We start from the raw sequence: 19864 nt of genomic DNA, 5'->3' as shown, positions 1-19864 counted from the left end.
ATCTAAAAAAACAAATGATTAGGATCAATAAAAAGACGTGAAAATACCTATTAAAATTGTAGATTTATTTCTAGTAAAAGAGTTAAAAATCATAACAGCAGATAGAACTTTCTAAGAAACTACACATCGCTTATTTGGATAAATAACAAGTAAAAATCCTACTGTTTAACCTCAAAGCTCTTAACCCTTAATTACAACTGCTGGGTTTCAGAGACCTGAGCGAATTTTTAAAATTTCAATTTCGATAGGAAGCTGTGGATTTCAGGGACCGCAGGGTGGGTACAAAGAAGAAGTATAGACCACAGTAGTGCGTGTCTGACCCAGCAGTAGTTATTACGTTAGTGATAACGAGGGCTATCAGCACGCGGAAGAAAAATTTTAGTGCCTCATTAGTTTCTGTACAGAGAGGAAGTATATAAAACAGCAATATGTCCCAGACCCAGCAGTAGTGATTACTTTGAATCGACAAAAGTAAGTTGAAAAAAATATATATATTTCTCAACAATGATTTATAGTTTTATGCTAATCTTTTTAGTATGTATGTTTGTATTGTAAACAAATGTTTCAACATTATTTTTGACCAAAAAAAAATAGTTGTTTTTGCGTATTTAGACATGGTTGCTTAATAACGTCAATAATATGATTTTATTGAATACCAACCTATTTTTAAATAAAACTTAGTGAAAAATAAAATAAATGTTCTTGTCTCTAACGAAACGATTCTTAATGTATGATTTTTGGTTAAACATATAAAAAGGAAGTATAGATCACAGCAGTGCGTGCCAGACCCGGCAGTAGTGATTAGGTTGCACCGACAGAAGTATGAATAAATATTAGTGGTACATCAATTACAGCATCTGTTGAACCTGATCCAATGAGCTTCAAATTAAAGAAAAGAGTCAGGTGCTTATTCTGTCTATTAATTAGAGTCATAAAAACGCCATACAAAACGCTCCAATACTTGCGGAATTCGAATAATTGTTTTAACCTACATTTTGTTTATTCTGCTGCGATAATTAATATTCCAATGATTTTTAAGTATAATTTGAAAATAAAATTAGCTTTCGTATGAAAAAGAACTTTTTTTATGTACTTTGTCCCAAAAATTTCAACTATAAAATTGACTATATTGACCCCTTTCAATTTTCTAATAGATATATTTTTTAAAGAAATGTACTTTTTTGCATAATTTCAAAAATATACTTTAAGATAGTTATAATGATTTTCGTCAATATTCACTTTAACCTAAACTTCCTTTTGAGATAAAAAAAAGTATAAGAAAATATGCCTTTTTAAACAAAACAAAAAGTCAAATTTGTATATGATTTTCATTTTTGAAAGTTAAAGGTGTGTTTTTTCCAAAATAGCTTAGGATCAATGGAACGGATGTTTAAACAATATCAAAACTGTATTAGATGAACATTTTTTATTCTCACTAGAAGAATTAAAAATACACGATATCCACGAAAATCCAAAAAATTTCAGAAACTCCCCCTCTGTAAATATTTATTCAAATGACAACATTTTACCCATAAACTACTATCTAATAGCACAGCACTTTGCCAAAGTTGAACATAGACAGGACAATTTCCATGTGTTCAGTTGTTATACTTAAGAAATAATGCTTTATATCAGTGTAACATATCAGATAGAGTTTTTTAGGAATCTACTTAATATAGATACAATAATGTGTATTATATTCTGATGGATAAATTTCCCCTTTGTCATTATATGAGTTTGTATTGTTTATAATGGAAAAAATGTTGACATTATTTATACATGTTATTAACTAAAAATTATTAAAATAACAGTTTCATGTTTCTCTTGGAAGTCCTAATACAAAAGAAGCAAATATATAAAAAATTTGTTAAGAATTGTTTGTATGTAAAGGAATGACGAACTTAGGACCGAATGGTGATCTGTAAGTGATTCCAACATCGGAAAAAACTTTATTCGGCAACGCAAGATTGCATAAATATAATCTACCGTTGTCAGCACAGTGAGCCAATGGTAAAGCTCCTAACATACTGAACTTACTCAATACGCCAGGCGTGCCACAGGACGGCGGTTCTATTGCTAAAATTGGTGCCCTGTTATTGTTTGCCCATCTGGTAACTGATTTTACAGTATTCGAAGAGTTTTCTTCGCAGAGAGCAACTACTATTAGGTCTACAACAGTAGGTAATCTTTTAACATCCGATTCTACTTTGTTACCTGTTAATTTATATAAAGACAATTCTTGAAGCAGAAACACATCTTCTGAATTCTCTATGTAAACCACAGTCTTAACACCGTGACTAGATAGCTGTCGCGCACAATTAACACCTGCAGCACCTACTCTATGAGGTCCACACAGGGCAACAACTGTAGGCCATTGATGAGCATTATTCGGATTAAAACGATGTCCACCACCCAGAAGTTGCAGGATGATTTCGGTTCCGGCACGACCGAATAACTCTACCTAAAAAACAACGGAAAATATATTTTTTTCTTAATTTATGGAACTAACTCTAAAGTAGTATATGTGGAAGACAGCTTATTAAAAGCTAAAAATATTTGGTTATACGAAGTGATAAGCTAATTAACTAAGAAGAATGGACAGATTCAATATTATTTAGAAACCGAGGCGATATAACAGTCATTAGCGCGCCAGTTATGAAGTTTATTAAGAGTCTCGGAAAATATAAAGTGAAGCGGAAGCAAAATCTCTTGAAACAATTTCAAAAAATAATTTTTTATCATAATTTATATATGTAGAAAAAAATTATTTAATTTAATTAAATGAATAAATGTTTATTTCCATTAAATCTCAAATAAATTAATTTGTCTTTTTTCTCAATGGGGTGTGTCGACCCCAGAACTCTCGACAAAATGTTCACCCCCGAATATCGATTCGCCTGGACTTTAAAATCGAACTTATCATCCCGTTTCACATAATAGTATGTGGCACGCATGCGATTAAGTGATTCTCGACCATAAATTGCCAACATCGCTTCGCTTGAGCAATAAATTTCACACTAGTCTTGAATCACATTCGCGCACTTGTCACACGATATACTATCATCGAAAACATTTCTTACAACACGACCGTTGTTTAATGAAACCGCCTTCTGAGCTGCTGCCAGTACCCTACTGACTTCTGAATGCACAAGGTGTTCAGTGTATCTGCGTGCACATTACCTGTAGCCGAAATCACAATAGGATGAATAGATGCATGTTTCACATTCCTTCCATGCTGTCATTATTTCATACTTTAGCTTGTTGTATTAATGGATATTGGTATATAGGTTGCCTGAAAATTTCTATTAAGTGGACAAGCAATATCGATGATGTAGACTCTTCCACCCTTTTTCCCACATCACGATGTCCAGTCGATTGTATCGCATATAATGATCCATCTGAATAGTAAAACCCAATATAAGATGTAATCTTCACCTTCTAAACCAGGCATTAGAATGTATCTACAGACAGGCATCCATTCTGTTAACAGTTCTAGGTTTAGGACAAGTTGTTGATGTAAATTGTCCAATACATCATTCTGTGTATGTGTGTATATATTCTCTCTGGCCCATTCGTTTCATGGATACAGGACGCCCTTTCTCAAGCAAATATTGGAGGCCTCACAATTTCTTTCATGTTGATCTAACGTTTTGGGGTGCTCGCCGTGGATGGCTTGCTGTCTCCATTGTGTTTCTAATTCTTCTATGGTTTCTGTCAAATTTCAAGGGCGTGTAGTCAAGATCTGCTTTACAGATGGTGTTGTAAAGCCCAGCATTTCGTTTGCTGTTGAAATAGTTTCGCTACTGTATAACTTGTGACTTACACAGTTTTTTGACAACTGCAAAGCCCCTACCGCCTCTATGCCGTGATAGATCTACTCTTTCAATCGTCTAATTAATGCGACGAGTTCGGTGCTTGCCATTTCTACTCTGACGATTCTGTTTAACTTTTCAAGGTCGGTGTTAGATCATTTGATGACTATTTGATGAGGACAGGGGTGGCATAGATATTGATTGCCCTGATTTTGTTAGCCTCAGCCACTGCCTCGACGTCATTTTCAAACTCGATCTCTAGCCATGAAGTCCCTAATTCCCATATGATTAATTGTACTATTCTGCATTTATTTAGTCCAAACTCCTTGTGTATATCATTGGAACATTGCTTTGTCACACCATCAATTGCTGTAATTTTTCATCTGAACTGGCGTATACCTTCAGGCCATCCATGTATACAAGATGGCTTACTTGATGACCATTCTCATTATCGTGTATTCTGAACCGATGATACATGCTATTTAATGTTTTCTTTAATGGGTTCAACGCTAAACAGAACCTTAGTGCACTGATGCATTTTTCTTGCAATATAACCGTCGTAATGCGTATTGATCTAGTTATCTTTTGTTGCCCATAATCAAAATAATTAATTCTTGTACACCAAAGCATCATCGTACGACTTAGAAAGTTAATGATGCGTGGGTAGAATTTGTAAATTTTTAAGACATCAGGCAAATATTCATGGGGTACGGAAGGAAACATCTGCTTTCTAGTCAATGTATGCTATTTGCATATTCCTTTGATGTTTACGAGCTTAAGTCATGGTAACAGCATCTAATGGTGACTAGGTCTTTACTGCCTCACGAGTTTTTACAACATCCTGTTTATTCTTTTATAAGGATGTCCTTCTCGTCGCACTGATAATATACCTTATGTACAATGATAGTTGTAAGAAATTCATAAATTGTTGTAAGACAGGCTGTCGGTCTAAATTTGTGGATGAAATGTGGATGAAGAAATTAAAAGAAGTGAAGGTATGCAAGGGATTAGGGCAGAGCCAAACGGCTAATCCTGAAAAGGGAAAGAAAAAAGCAAAAAGAATTATTAATATTATTTTTTTAATGTTATTAATATTTTATTTTATTGTTAAATAAGGCGAAACATTAAAATATAAGCAGTTCATAAGTCAGATTAAGGATGGAATGTAAACATATGTACAGGGATCGGAAGGCCCTCAAACCCGTAAAAGGGAGAGAATAAATATACAATACTGAAATTTTTTATTCCAGACTAACTTTAAAAAATTACAGAACTTTTTATTAATAAACTGCGAGAATTCTGCATTTGATGCTGAATATTTCGGAAATTATATTAAACTCTGCTCAATTATTGATTATATGATTGTCTCTTAAATCAGTTTAATACTTTTCAAAACATATTTTTCATGCAAATAAAAATGTACGTATGTTTGTATGTATGAATTTATTAGGATGACTTAAACATATTTGAGTTCTTTTGATTTTTGGGGACACCCCCCACTCCCCCAGAAACCTTCCATTTGGTCAAAAACAATGATGAATTTGCTTTAAATGTGTTATCCCCGAAAGTAAAAAATCTCATTTTCTAACAGGTTAAATAAAACATTTATCTCATTGCTTAAATTAAATTTTACAGTCATGTAGTTCCCACTCGTAAACTTCTCCACTGACCGTAATAGGTAGGCGCACGCGTGTAAAAACGCAGCAGACTCCACCGGCGGAAGTCAATGCTGTATGCATAAAAATTGACCGTCTTGTAACGGCCGCTGAAATGTTAGGGCCTTATACATTTTAAGATACGTCACTACAAGGAGGTGTAGCTAAATTTGTTTCAGCGACCTGCCTAATGGAAAGTGGAGACCCTGTCCGTCCCGATCCAACGAGTCCTACTGTACTTTTTCTGATCACTTTTTACGATATTTAATCAAAAATAAATTTGTTCATAAAACCTGTAAAAAAATACAATTTTTTGGATGGTTATGAGTGGTTTAATCCCCGTGGAATTCAAGAAAATTTTTTTTTTTCATTAAATGGAAGGTTTTTGGAGCGTTGATCCCAGAAATTAAAGGAACGTCATATTTTTAGCCATCCTAGTATTCATGTATGTGAGGAAACTGTCCTTGATGAAACCCTTCAAAGTTATTTTCCCTAACAGAAAGTCGCGTTTGGTACGCAGGCGGCTGTAAAGACTCCTTAGGAACAGGGGTTTGTATGTACGAGAAGAAGGCCAAGGCTGAAATATCAATAGCTATAGGCACATTTCCTACATTGTTTTTCAGGTCGACATAGCTATTAAGGCTTGTATTGAGAAAAATTGTAAGCATCCAAGGAGTTTTCTTCCGCATTAATCTGGAGCTGCCTTCAGGATATTCGTAAGGTGGCTGGTAAAAACTGGGTGAGTCTAATCTGGGTTACCGGCCAAGAAGATATTGAAGGGAATTACAAAACTGCGACGCAAGCCTCGCAATACCTGATTGGTCCGGGACTCTACCGCGGGGTTGTAATTTATGTTAATAATATAAATTTAAATACCGTGCGTGTAGTAGGAGGACTAAGGAACTATTTAACATGGAAAGATGGCATCTTAAAATTATAGTAGAAATGTTTGCTACCATAGAAATAAATACCTGGGAGAGATGATTGAAGTTGAGGGTATAGTAAAATAAATTTTACCGCAGTGCTATGGGCAATAATTGCCATGCCCATCAATATATTAATATTTTAATTTAATTTTTATTCCCTGTTCAAGGCGTTCTTGTATTAGCGTAGTGGTAGGGCAAGACTTTTCTTTTCATGATTTTGACGACTAGGTTGGCTGTAGACTTGCTACCGACGAAGTTTCCCACGTCAGACAGAGAGAAAACGATTGCACGTCAGCAATATCAGAATCTGCAAGTGGTCGTTCGATTTTAATAAAACTTAGTGAAATTATAGTGCTATATAAAATACGTTTTGATCCAAAAGGATTTTTTTATTCAAAATTTTTTAGGAGTTACACGCTGGATCGAATTTTTGGGTTGGAATTTACTTAATTGTGAGCACTTTTGGAACCGATAATTAGATTTTGATAAAATTCTAAGGTGATAGAGACAAAATTATACAATTTTAAAATATAAAACTTTAAATACGGAATTTCACCACTTTTCTTGAAAAACCGTCCAAACGAATTTTTTCCACAATTTTTCGTAAAATACTTCCGTTTTAATTTTTTTTTTAAATCAGGTTATAAAGATTCCTGATGAAATCATCTTTTAATTAAATAAAATTTATGGAGACTTCTGGTTTCCGAGATACTGACATTTTAGATGAGATTATTCACTACGATGTCAGTCTCGTCACTCTTGAACGATAGAAAGCTGCAAATTTTGTTTCATCTTCTTGAAATTTTTTTTTCGTGCCCTGCATGGCTTGGACTTAATACTTATGGGTGCGTGAACGAAACAAATATTTAAATTGTAATTATGATTTTTATAAACAAGTTCTATCAACAAACACTGAAGATTGTGGATTGATTAAACTAATATTATTTACTTTTATCGACAAAGTGATACTTGATCACAAAAATATGTCTCCCGATATTAATTGTTAATTTTATCAACAAATTATGTAAGCAAACTTCCATTATGAGCATTTCATCATAAAAAATATTATTTCTTGAGGAGTGCGAGCCCTGAACGTCGCTCAAACCCAAGCGCCTGGACACCCCCACTTACTCCTAAAAATATTCAATACCCTATTCTACGATACGGCAGTTCAGTTGCTCTTGATTTGTGTTGAAAGTGAGATTTAGAATTTAGAGTTACGTATGTGATAATAATTTTCAATACTGATTTTTCAACAAAATATAACAAGTCAAAGTTCACTGTCGTAAAATTGACGCTGTTGACCATGTTTTTAAACCTTCGCCTGATGATAATTTTATAGCTAATTAATTTATTATGGTGTCATAAACAAAAAAATTGTTTGCAATAAAATTATCTTCGCAGTGAGATTTGTTACGTTCTTAAGCGATATTTTTTCATTGACTTATTCAAACTTTATTAGAGAGGTCAAACTTTTTTTAAACATATAGTAGAAGCTATTTAAGGGTTTTGTTATAAAAGAAATGGTATATTAGATTCTCCATCAAAAATGTTTTTTTCTCTTAGCCACATTAAGAAATCTCGCGCGTTTACGATATAGTGTATTGAGGTCATATTTCGATACATCACAAATAAATCGTAGGTAGGCATTAGGTGCTCGCTCGAGTTAAGAATTCTGTTCATCTCTTATTTCATCGTACATACTACACCTATAATAAAAAACAGGAAGATAATACTCTTAAAAAGTATCAACGAAGGCAATGTTAAGGCCATCATCCTTAAGCTCAGGGATGGACGCTAAGGTAGCAGTCATCGGGAAAGAGAACTGTCCAATCATAATTGCTACAATAACAATCTCCAAAAATAATTCAGCATTAACCTATTTTTTAATGCCCACTGATTCACTATGTAAATATCATTCTAAACCCTCGCAATCAAACTATTAATGAAAGAAATAGGACCTGACATATAGTTTAAACTAGCGATTTTAAAGTCCAAAATAACTTTCCAGAAGGCTGTTCATGTACTGTGTTTAGCCCGAAAGCGCGATTATAGCGGATCGAGAAGCGTATTTCCATCTATGTAATTCGTAAGTTGCGAATGCACAATACGTTCTAGCGTCTTGGAAGCAGCATAATGTATCGAATTCGATTGGAAATCATTAGTAGAAGAGGGACTAGAAAGCTCAGAGATAAGGTCAATGAGCGCTTTTTTCAAAGATCAGGGAAAAATACCACCTGAAGGACACATTTATAGATGTAAAGCAGCATGGGCAAAATTACGGAAAGCTCTAGTTAAATCATCTTTATAGATATAGCATCTGTTTCCTAAAGCGTTAGTTTTTACTTCGAGGAGTTTTTCGAAGAGAACTTCCGGTGTTATGTGTATAAGAAATCAGTATATCGAAAAGTCGTCCTAGCCTGAACTGCTTTAAGGGGTAGATCAGAGTTTGAGGAGTTAAAGGATGGTAGATTTGTGAATGATTTTAATTAATAATTTCTTGGAAAATTATGACATAAATGTATGATAAAAGTATAATTAGATATACACTGAGAAACTTGGCACTGGAAAATGACTAAATTAGGTTACAATCGAAGGACCAAGGCGATAATTCGTTTATTTTAATACAGTGGTCGTAAGCTATACAATTTTTATATGAAATTTTCATAGTGATAATACGAAAACTTAGTACTTTTTATGGTAAAATGTTAGATAAGATAAATTAGTAGAGACATAATTAAATTATATAAAAAAAATAGAAGTAATAAGTACCTAAAATAACATGTAAGACTAAATTTGTAACAGGAATTGCTATTGCCTGTAGGAATATAAATTATTTTATGACACTTTCTATTTTTTGTATTATGCAGTAAGGAAAATTGGGAAGATCGCTCTCGTATATTAGTAAGTGACTTAGTAAGCGAGTCTGGCGTTGGACCGAGTGCAGCCGAGCGTAATTCCTTAAGTTTATCAATCACTTAATTTGGTTTGATGCAAAAGATTCTTATTACAATAAATTATTATAATTCGAAAAATAAATTGAAAAACAAATTTTCCACAAAGAGCAAAAAATTATTTTGAAAATTCGATATCAGGATATGCGATTCCCACCAGCTTTATTTTAATCAAATTTTTATGTTTCAGCTTGTAATATAACATTCCTGCATGTATATAATAATGTATAAACTATATATAATCATGTGTACTGTACAATTGCAATTTAAATAAATATAATAGTGCAAAACAGTTCAACATCCCATAATAAGTCTGCATTTTCGTCGTATGTTTGTGTAAAGGATACGTGTGTTGTAACCTTCAACGCGACGCGACGCATGTTGCGTTCATTTTTTTTCGTCTGCTAATCTGACTGTACCAATTTTTACTAAGTCGCTTACTAAATCATTGCGCCGGTCTCTCTCAAGGTAACTATAGTCCTTTGAAAATATTGGAATCTTCTTCAGATATTAATGAAAGAAATTTCGAATTTTCTTCTAACGAAATTAGTAAGAGGCTATAATACTTTGCTTGCTGGCTTACTACAGAGGTTTGTAAATACTTCAAACCTTTTTTTAAATAAGTGTAACATTTTAAAATTGTATTCTAATGCATGTTGTAGTTCGATATGTAGTTACTAGTTGCTAATCGAATTAATAAACATTACAAAAGTTCCGCTATGTCCCTCCATTGCAAACTAAAAATAGTAAAATCTATTCTGATTTTAGCAAATATTGCACCAAACGTTTCTCCGTGCAAGTGTCTAAGTAATTGCCAGATATTTTTATTCTTATTCTTTATAGCATTCTAATCATATTGATTATACGAACCCCTGATTTTTGTTTGCACTAAGTTCCTTAGCTGACGAAACTGTGCTTGTGTCAGTGGATTTTTAGTTCTCTTTGCTAGGTGACGCTTATTATTACGTTCCCTCATAAAATTTTTGATTTTAACTGCACTATTATAAAATTTGGTGAAGATCTTTATGTTAATACTTCATAACAAGTTCCACAGTGAAAATTAGGTTATCTTATTGTAAGCCAAATTAAAAAATGTAAATATTGGCGTCACGTAGGAAATAAATAATTAACTACTTTAAAATGGATGCTTAAGAATCCTAAAGTTAGACTCCAAAAGCACAATCTTTATCATTAATATTTTGATTATAATCCAATATACACTACATATGCATGAACATATGAGCGTCTTAAAAAATATGCTAGAGGTTACGTCAATACATAAAGAGCCTTCGTTTTATAACTAGGAATACATTTTCGGGTCCTGCTTTGCCGTCGAATTTGAGAAAAAGTATCTCGCTATTCATGCTCTAAGTTTTAGGTGTCCAAATTATAAACTTTTTTCGTAAACAAATAAACGGCCAACAAAAATGACCGAATTCTTTTTATTATGAATGGAGGTAACTAGAAATAACTTGAATGTTTCACATCACTAGTTACTAAATACAAAATCAAAATTTGGTTCAGAGCGGCAGAAAATGATTGGCCAAAAGATTTTTCAGTCCATTTTACTTTAACACTTTAGGAACACGTTTTGCGTTATTTCCCATCGACGTAACATCCATAGATGTGACCGTCGTGTCATGCTGTCACATCTGGTTGCTTATTTATATGTTCTCAATTTAGCTAAGACTATGAAAAATTAAGATTGATTTATTATCATTCTTTTGTGGAAATTGTGGTTATTTGGAATGGAAGCTTCTAATGTGACCTCTAAGGGTTTATATTTTTCTTGCACCTTCATCTTTATTCCTTTACACACCCCCCACACACTTACTTGGTGGTGGAAGGTGGACCTACAGTTTAAGGTGGGTTCCGAACCACCAAGAGCAACAGCTTCACGTACTTAGAGGAAACCTTTTTCTCTAGAGGTACCGGTCCCACGACTCTCCGGAGATGAACAACTCCCTTGCCAGGCTAGTGTTTACCGCATGGGCCGCCTAGGCTCTTCCAGAGTGCGAGGCGGTAATCGAACCCGCAAGCCGACGGAGTGGGTCTAAAGCCTACGCTTTAGCCCCCACGACCATCGTCCCACTAATTGTGGTTATTTTGTTAACTAAATAAAGGCATAAAATTAATTCATTTCTCTTTGAAATAGTTTTTTTATTTACCAATTTTAACATCTTTTTACTGTGTTTGTGTCCATCCTCCCCTAGACTCTTTATCACATTCTCTTAATAGCGATTCCAAAATCACTCCTCATCTTTCTATTAATTATATTTCCGTCTCCTTTTTTCCAATTCTTCATAGTTTACTCCAGTCCCCTCTTTTATGTATCTAGCATTAAGGGGTTATATACAGTTAGAAGGCCGAAAAAAGCGAATTTTCCAGAATTTTTTCTGAGAAAACTTTTTAATTTATTCATCTAAAAATTTGTACACATATTATGATATCTTTTAACTGTATTTTAATACTTAGTAATAGTGAGATATTTATTTGGAAAGGAGCTACAGCTGATCTCCTGGAGCTCCTCTCAAAAAAGACGTTTTGCGGTGACCACTATATCTCTGAACTGGATCATCTGAAATTAAAAAACCAAACAGATTGCGTTAAAGTAATGTTAAATCTAGTAATCAATCGAAGGAATAAGCAAAATAAATTTTTTTGACAAAATGGCGGTTTCTCTAAAAAAAAATCTATTTTTGACAAACATTTCGGCCTTAAATTGTTTATAAAAAAAAATATTTATCAGTGAGAAAAAATCTTCGATTAATTACTAAAAAATATATTTATGAAGCTCGTGTTAAAATGTGAGACTAATCGGTTTAGCCGTTTTCGAGTAATGTTGGTCACCGACTTTGAAAACACCATTTTGAGAAAAACGTGTTTAAAGTTTGAAAGGCAATTTACATGGGATACAATTTTTTTTTAACTTACATGGAGTCGTCTATTCCAGGACCATATAATACACCCTCCGCCGCTTCGGCGGCTTCTAATAACTCGAGCTGATGTTGTCTGCGGGCCATTCTTCCATCTCGGGTGCTCTCACGCGCTCTGAGATCGGAAATGTTCACGCGCTGCTTATCTTATTTTCGGCATATGAATGCGCATTGGGCCTTTTCAAATTTGCGTGTAACTTCGAAAATATTCACCGGAACGATATCAGATTTTCTGTTTGTATTCTTAAATATATTTACATTAAGAAAACAAAATTTAAAAAAATCGATTTTTTGAGAATTCTAACGGTATATAACCCCTTAAAGAACTCCCTCCTTTCTTCTTCCCATCTCGTTAATTCTATTGTCCTCCCTCTCCTCTCTTCTACCTCCGTCAAACACTTTCTCGCCAACTCCCCGCCCTTTCCCTCCCTCAGCTTCGTCTCAAATTGCCATGCTCTAGTACTTAATTTATTCCTTTGTGCTTCTTCTCTCACCATATATCCTGGTATCCTCCAGTCTACCTTCAGTATCAACCAAATATACCTTTCTTGTAAACTCTCAATATCTTTCCCTTCTTTCAATCCCCGTATTTCTGTTCCATAACCTAATACCGGCCATACCAGCGTATCAAATAACCACATTCTCTTTCTCCAATTTTCTTCTTCTCCAACTTTCTCCCGCTCTATTCTTTTTTTCTTCCCTCTCCTTTTCTAAGCCTCATTATATTGATCTTTTCTACATTTAAATTAAACTTTTTTCTATCTGAGTATTTCTCTAATCCTGTAATTAAGCCTGTCATCCCTTCTTCATCCTCTGCCATCAACACTATATCGTCTACGTATTCCAGAGATACATATTTTCCTTCCCTATCCTAACTCTTCCCGAACCTTTTCTTCTCATTTTCCCTTTTTCAACATCACTTTCTCTATTTCAGCTCGGTCTGAAGAGTCAAAGACCGTCTTTAAGTCCACGAACATGGCTGTCATTGCCCCCCTTTCCCTTTTAATCCTTTTATTTACGAGATAGTTCAGAACATATACGTTTTCCATCACCCCCATTTCTTTTCTGAACCCTTTTTGATTTGGTGACTGTCTTTCTTTCCTAAACTTCTTTCTGCATTCTCTCCGACAAGCAGTTACATATACTTTATACAGTGTTGGCATCGGCGCAACACCCCTATAATCTGTAGCCTCCTCTCCTTTGCCTTTCTTCACTATTGGTACCACTATTCCTTCTTTCCATAAGTCTGGCCACCCCTCTCCTCTCCATACTATATTACACAATATCTATACCAATATCTTTAGTTCCGTCCCCCCATAATGGGATCTACTTGCTCCTGCTACTCCAAATTAAGAATTGAGATTTGAATTTAAATGTGGTCCCCGCCTTTCCGTATGCTGTCTTCAATTTTGTCCTAAACTTGTTGCCATATATTTTGCCAATGCGGAACTCTCGCTCCAGAGAGGACGAGAGCTTCCTCATTTACTGGAAATGCTACGGACCTGCCCTGTAGATATGTTTTCTATCAGTTACAGTGCACTCATTGAGCCGCCGCTGTATCCTTCGCTCAAACCGGCACCACGAGCGGAAAGAGCGAATTGAGATTCGAACCAACCAATCCCAGGACAGCGCTGAGTAAGCAGCCAATCAGCGACATGCCGGGAAACTCGCCCAAAGAAGACGAGACCACGAGCTCGACGACCAACAGCCACGTTCTCTTTCGTTCGGCAGCCACGAGCTGAGAGTCAGTCGCGCTTGCTAGCTTAATTTATTTTGTCTTTGCTATCGAAGTACCGCGTTTAGAGTAAATAATTAGAATCTGTGTGATTTTGGGTTGAGGTATTCTCTTTTGGCTTATAATTTTTTTACCAGTATTATGTGTTATAGATTAGTATTTCTCATTAGTTAAGTCTGTTAGTCATTTAGTTAAGTTTGTTAGCCGTACGTTACCGGTTATCATTTTGTAGCTATCGAGGATTCAGCCATCTGTAAAGCTTTCGTTTCCGGCAACTTGTTTTATGTTAGCTAGAGCACTATGCTCAAGTGGGATACCTTACCGATTACGTTAGCCCTTGGAGAATCGGCCGTTCGATCGAGCACACCTTATTTTCTAAATTTAGAGATCTTCTGAATTTTCGGGAACATAGCCCCTTTGTAAAATTGTTCTCGAATAGTAAAATCTTGTGAAATAAATTTTATCAAAACGTGATTATTACTCTGGCTTGCTAGTTTTTTTCTTATTTATGAGTAAGAGGTAAACTAAGGTAAAATTGCATATTATATTAAACTGATTTTATTTTCCGACTAATCCACCGCCTCTTCCATCACTCTTCAGAGGGCTGAATATAGTCTGGGTCCTGAAATCTCGCCCACGTCCCTTGGAATAATTTGCGAAATCTGGTTGTTGCATGCGCGCCTGGCGCCCAACAACATTCTTTTCTTAGCTTTCGCTGCCGTTGAAATTTTTCGCGATTTCCGATGTAGGGCGTGAGGAGTGGAAAATATGTAAACGGTAAGTTTATCGTTAAGCCACCTTTCATTATTCCTAACACCTCATTCTCTCTCTATTTGCTACCTTCCAAACCTTTCCTTCCGTCCTAGCCTACTCCGCCCCTCCTCAAACCTTTTATATTCTACCTCTTTCTTTTTATCACACTACTCAGTATACTTCTTCTTTTTTCTCTAATATACATTATTTTTTTCTTTTTTCCTTTCTGACGTCCTTCTTTTTCTCTTTACAATTCTCATACCGTCCACTTCTAATGCCCCCTTACCACATTTCCCTCTCCCATTTGGATATTTCTGACCTTTTCTCTAAATTGCTCTTTTCCTTGCCTTGAAGAATCCCCTTTTTTACACTTTTTACCTTTGCTCCCTTTTCATTCATATTGTTACTACTTTTTTCTCCCTCTAATGTCACTATTAAGGGAAAGTGATTCGAATCAATATAATCTCCTACCGCTCGTTCCTTGACCTTCTCTCTTACCTCATAATCCACCATCACATAATAAATTACCGTTCCCCTTCCTCCTCCTGAGCGTGTATATTCTCCTTCCTCATCTTCCTCTATATTTCCGTTTGATATATACCATCCGAACTCATCGAAGCTCTTTAAAAAATTCTTTCCCTCGTCATTCAGCACTTTATCTTTGGATTTTCTTTCCACCCCTTCTCCCAATTCTCTTTCTCCTCTATCTCCTGTTCTAGCATTGAAATTCCTCCCATTGCTCTGCCCTTTTTATTCTTCCTCTTTGCATTTTGAACTTACCATTTGTAACACCTTGGTAACCTTCCCCTTACTCTTTCCATCTGTTTTCCTCTAGCCACGTCTCCAACGTTATTACCACATTCCATTATGTAAAATTTATCATAAACTTCCTATCCTTTCGTTCCAATCCTGCTATATTCCATTAACATATCCTCTATTCTTGCGTAAATTTGTTTCTCGCCTCTTTTTCCTTTTTTTTTGCTATCTCTTCCCTTTCTTCATCCCAATCCCACCATACTCCGTCTACCTGTATTCTCCCATACTTTACCCATGTTATTCTTCCCTTTTTTCTTTCATCTTGCGCTATTTTCCTTCACTAATACTGCATTTTCCTTTCTACCCATGTCAAATCATCCTATATTCTCTCTGACCTTCCATATAACCTCCTTTTCTTTGTCAACAATTTGCTTTAATTTTTCCATTCCTTTACTTACGCCAGTACCATTCTCTCCACTCTTCGCTCTTTCCCCCCTACAATTCACACTTCCTTTATCTCTACCTCAACATCAATCCTTTTTAGTACTTCTTCCACTCCTTCCTTCAGCTCCTTTCCCTCTAATCTTATAATCTTTATCACTATGTTTTTTTCTTTTTCCCCTCTCTTTTTTTTTTTAATTTTTTGTTCTATTTTTCTCAGCCTTTTCTTCTCCGTATTCCCACGCTCGCTCCCTCCAAACTCCCGGTTCGAGCTTTCTATTTTATTTATCCTACCTTGCATCTCCTCTACCTTTTTATTATTATCTTCCTAATTCTCTAAGTTATGTTCAAATGAATGCATCCTCTTATCTAACTTTTCCCTGACTTCTTCCCATTTCTTTATTTCTTTTCTAAGTTTAGCCATTTCCCGAAAAATTTCTTTCCTTATTTGATCTCCTCTTTTCTCCTCTTTTCTCCTGGATTCTTCATAAATCCCCATTACATCTAGCATAACTTTGGGAATTCCTTTCAGTCTTCCTTCTTTCATTGGTTCCTTAGTTTCATCCTATATCGTCCTTATCTTCACTGCTTTCCTTCTCCCCTCTCTTCCTTTTGATAAAAGCTTTAATCGTTCACCCAACTTTTGCTCTTAATCTCTCCTTTTGTACAGTTCTCCTGTATTTCCCCCTTGCCTTCCTTTCTTTGATCTCACTATTCAGACTTATGACATTGCTAACATCTAAGGATAGATTCTTTTAGTCAGTATAAACCGAGGTCTGTAATAGTAAAATTCTCTAGTAAAATGGTTCGTGGCCGAATTTTCTCAGCCAAGTGATCTTTCGGTAAGTTAAAGGTCAGCATGATTGACTCTTCACTTGGTGGGTCACTCATATATTTGAATGTCTGCAAATAAACATTTAACTGTTTGTCATGTTAACGCCCAGTCTCTCAAATCATATATTTTACAAATTACGGTCTTTTTTCTAATCCTTATGGGCATGTGACAGTTAGAAAATTATCGGTTTTACCAGTTTTAGGTTCCCCGGCTTTTTCCCTAGAATAATAAATATTTTGTCTTAAAAATTTGGGACATGATACCGAACATGCTAACGGACGTCCCCGCACACTTTTTTGTGTGTTCGTTCAGAAAAATTAATTTTTCTGAAGATGTGTTTGTATCGAAGTGACAGATAACTCAATAACGATCCGAATCTCAAAATAGTACACATGCATAAAATTTGTATTTTACGCAATAATTTTTTTTATTATCCTTCAAAAAAGAGTCCGGAGACGTCCATTATGATATTTTATAGCTTCTCCGAATTTAGTTTGAAAATGTTATAATTTTTGTGGAACAAAAAGCCGGGAGAACAGTACCCAATGGTACTGTACCCAATTGGGTGGTGGGGTTCGCGTGTACATCTTATCTTACCTCGCAGCACGTATTTTGCAAACCTCTTCTTGTGATGATACTCATCCTTCCTCAGTACCTTCAACTGAATTTCTCATAGTAGAGATTAAAGTACCTAATACTCCTAATATCCTGCTCTTGATAGTTTATCGTCCACCAAAAACGGGCCTTTAACACTGATTTTGAAACGGAATTTTCTCTTCACTTCCCTCTATGCACTAATGTTATTATTGTAGGCGATTGTAATGCCGATCTTTGTAAAGATTCCTATTATGCTAACCATATCAGATAATTTTTCTTTTTCAATGACATTTATATCGAACTGTACTCTCCTACAGACCACACTGCCTCTTCTCATACATGGTTAGATATATGTGCTGTTTATGATGAGGATAAGATAATAGAATATGGCCAAATAGAGGTACCATTTCTATCCCTATATGCCCGGTAAGAAGGAGTGAATTGAATTGAATTAATATGTGTACACATATCGTAAAATTTCAACCGTTTTTAATGGGAATCAGTTGTATATTTGAAATATGCATTTCAATACCTTTTATCGGGAAATCATTGTGTCCAATTTCAATTCTATCTAATGTGGTGAAAATTTCAACTAAAAAGTGTATAAAATTGATACAAGAGAATTTGGATCTATTGACAATTTACTGTTTCCTTGTCAGGAAACATATTTACTTGGTGATTAACATATTTACTTGGCTACTTATTTTCCCGCTATGTTGAAAATTGAATCAGAGAATTCTCACAAGAATCAAAAAGTGACGGGAAATGAGTCCCCAGAAGCGAGCACTAAATTGAGTCGTGAATTCGTTTTATCTTCAGGGTGGTTTGAAGCTATTTATTCACGCCTCACGCTAAATAACCTATTTTAAGCTTTCTTCTCCCATGAGAAAGAAAAGACTGAAACTACTCCTTTTTCTTTTTTTTTATGTACAAATGATTTTACGAATAAACGTCATTCTGAGCAAACTATGATGCAAGGTTTTTCATGCAGAACTGTGAATTATTCTCCTAACCACTTTACCTTCCCTGATTTTACAGGGCTTATAATTAATTAGGCCCGTTTAATTAATAAATAATAAAATTTACCTACCCTCCATTGCTCTTATTTTGAATGTTAGACCCACTGATCTATATTGGGAATTTTGTCTACAACTCCTAAGATACCAGGGATTTAAATCCTCAAAACATTCAAATTTATTTAGAAAAATTTCTGGATAAAATGCAGACTCTAAATCTCATTGAACGTGTTCCCGATTTTAAACTGGTCGCGCATTCAATAATTTAGTTTGAGGATTTTTCAAGGCACAGTTTTACTTTATTATACTTGGATGATCTATTACATCGTGGCACTCATAGATCCGTGCTGAGCATGATTCCCAGTGAGAAAAATAGAAGTTTTCAGTTTCTCGTAATTTAAGTATTTTTTGAAATTCCCTATATGGAGCTAAATGCCATGGACGGCTATCTCTTTAATTTAGAATTTTCAGCCTTTCTTTTCTTTCCTATAAGTTGCCTTCCACCTGCATAAATAAATCGCTGTCGATATGCGTTGCTCGCGAGTCGAAGAATGAGACGTTGACCAAACGAGGGTTCCCGCTACAAGCTTGATGCCGACTGCCGATCTTCCCGTTCTTTGGTAAGCACGAAGGTCCCGTATCAGCGGTCTTTCCGATCCACACTTTTCGAGTGGATGCGCACGCAACGGCACTTGTTTCTCAAAGTGGTACATAGGATCTATATAATCCTTTCCTTTACTTATTTCTTTCCGTACTTATTTTCCGTTTCGCCCGCTTTTGGATAAGTTTAAATAGTATGTAATAATTTTAAAAAATAATATACTGAACCATTACAAAGTGAAGAAGTTATTATGTGCATAAAACCAATGATATTGAATCTTTTAAAATTTAATGCCAATTTAATGCGTTCTGATGAGTGAAACGCCGGAAGTTACAATTCGAACTGTATCTTCTATTTGAAAACCAAGTTTGTTACAGATTTGTTCAAATAATTGTTAGAATTATAATAAAATAATAATTTAAAATATAATACAAATAAATAAATTATTAATAAAATTATCATTTCTCTTGAATAATATAATAACGAATAGTTTTTCGTGTCCTGAAAACGACTCCGTTGTCTAAATTTTTCCTTTCCGTCAGGTTTTTTAAACATCATAACCTAAAAGTACAAAATGCCTATTTTTCGCCACATTTGGGGCACTATAATACGATCAGCATTTTTTTTACAAAAACTGCTAACGCCATTGTTTAGAACTCCTTTTTATCTTCCATTTCCATTTTTTAACATCCCCAGTAATAAGCGTTGAATTCAGACAAATTAAGAATTGGTATTGCTATGAATACGCGATTTTTCTCCGTCTAAAAATCCCCCAACGGGAACAGAAAAAGTAAAAATCCTATTCCTCTCAATCGACTTAGTATAATTTAACAAAAACATTTATTTA

General features: G+C 34.9%; 1 protein-coding gene across 3 annotated transcripts in view; it reads right to left on the bottom strand.

Annotated features, from left to right (window-relative positions):
- Positions 1 to 734: 734 nt before the first annotated feature.
- The window catches only part of LOC117176066 (enhancer of mRNA-decapping protein 3), a 138192-nt gene continuing 119062 nt past the window's right edge, over positions 735 to 19864 (bottom strand). For all 3 annotated transcript variants that reach the window (XM_033366071.1, XM_033366070.1, XM_033366072.1), the window contains one exon: positions 735 to 2461. In XM_033366071.1, coding sequence (XP_033221962.1) covers positions 1868 to 2461 — 594 coding nt within the window. In that variant the 3' untranslated portion in view covers positions 735 to 1867. The remainder of the gene's footprint in view (positions 2462 to 19864) is intronic.

Source organism: Belonocnema kinseyi, chromosome 7 (genome assembly GCF_010883055.1).
Source record: "Belonocnema kinseyi isolate 2016_QV_RU_SX_M_011 chromosome 7, B_treatae_v1, whole genome shotgun sequence".
In the NCBI taxonomy this organism is placed as follows: domain Eukaryota; kingdom Metazoa; phylum Arthropoda; class Insecta; order Hymenoptera; family Cynipidae; genus Belonocnema; species Belonocnema kinseyi.
This window is presented reverse-complemented; position numbering and strand designations above follow the sequence as displayed.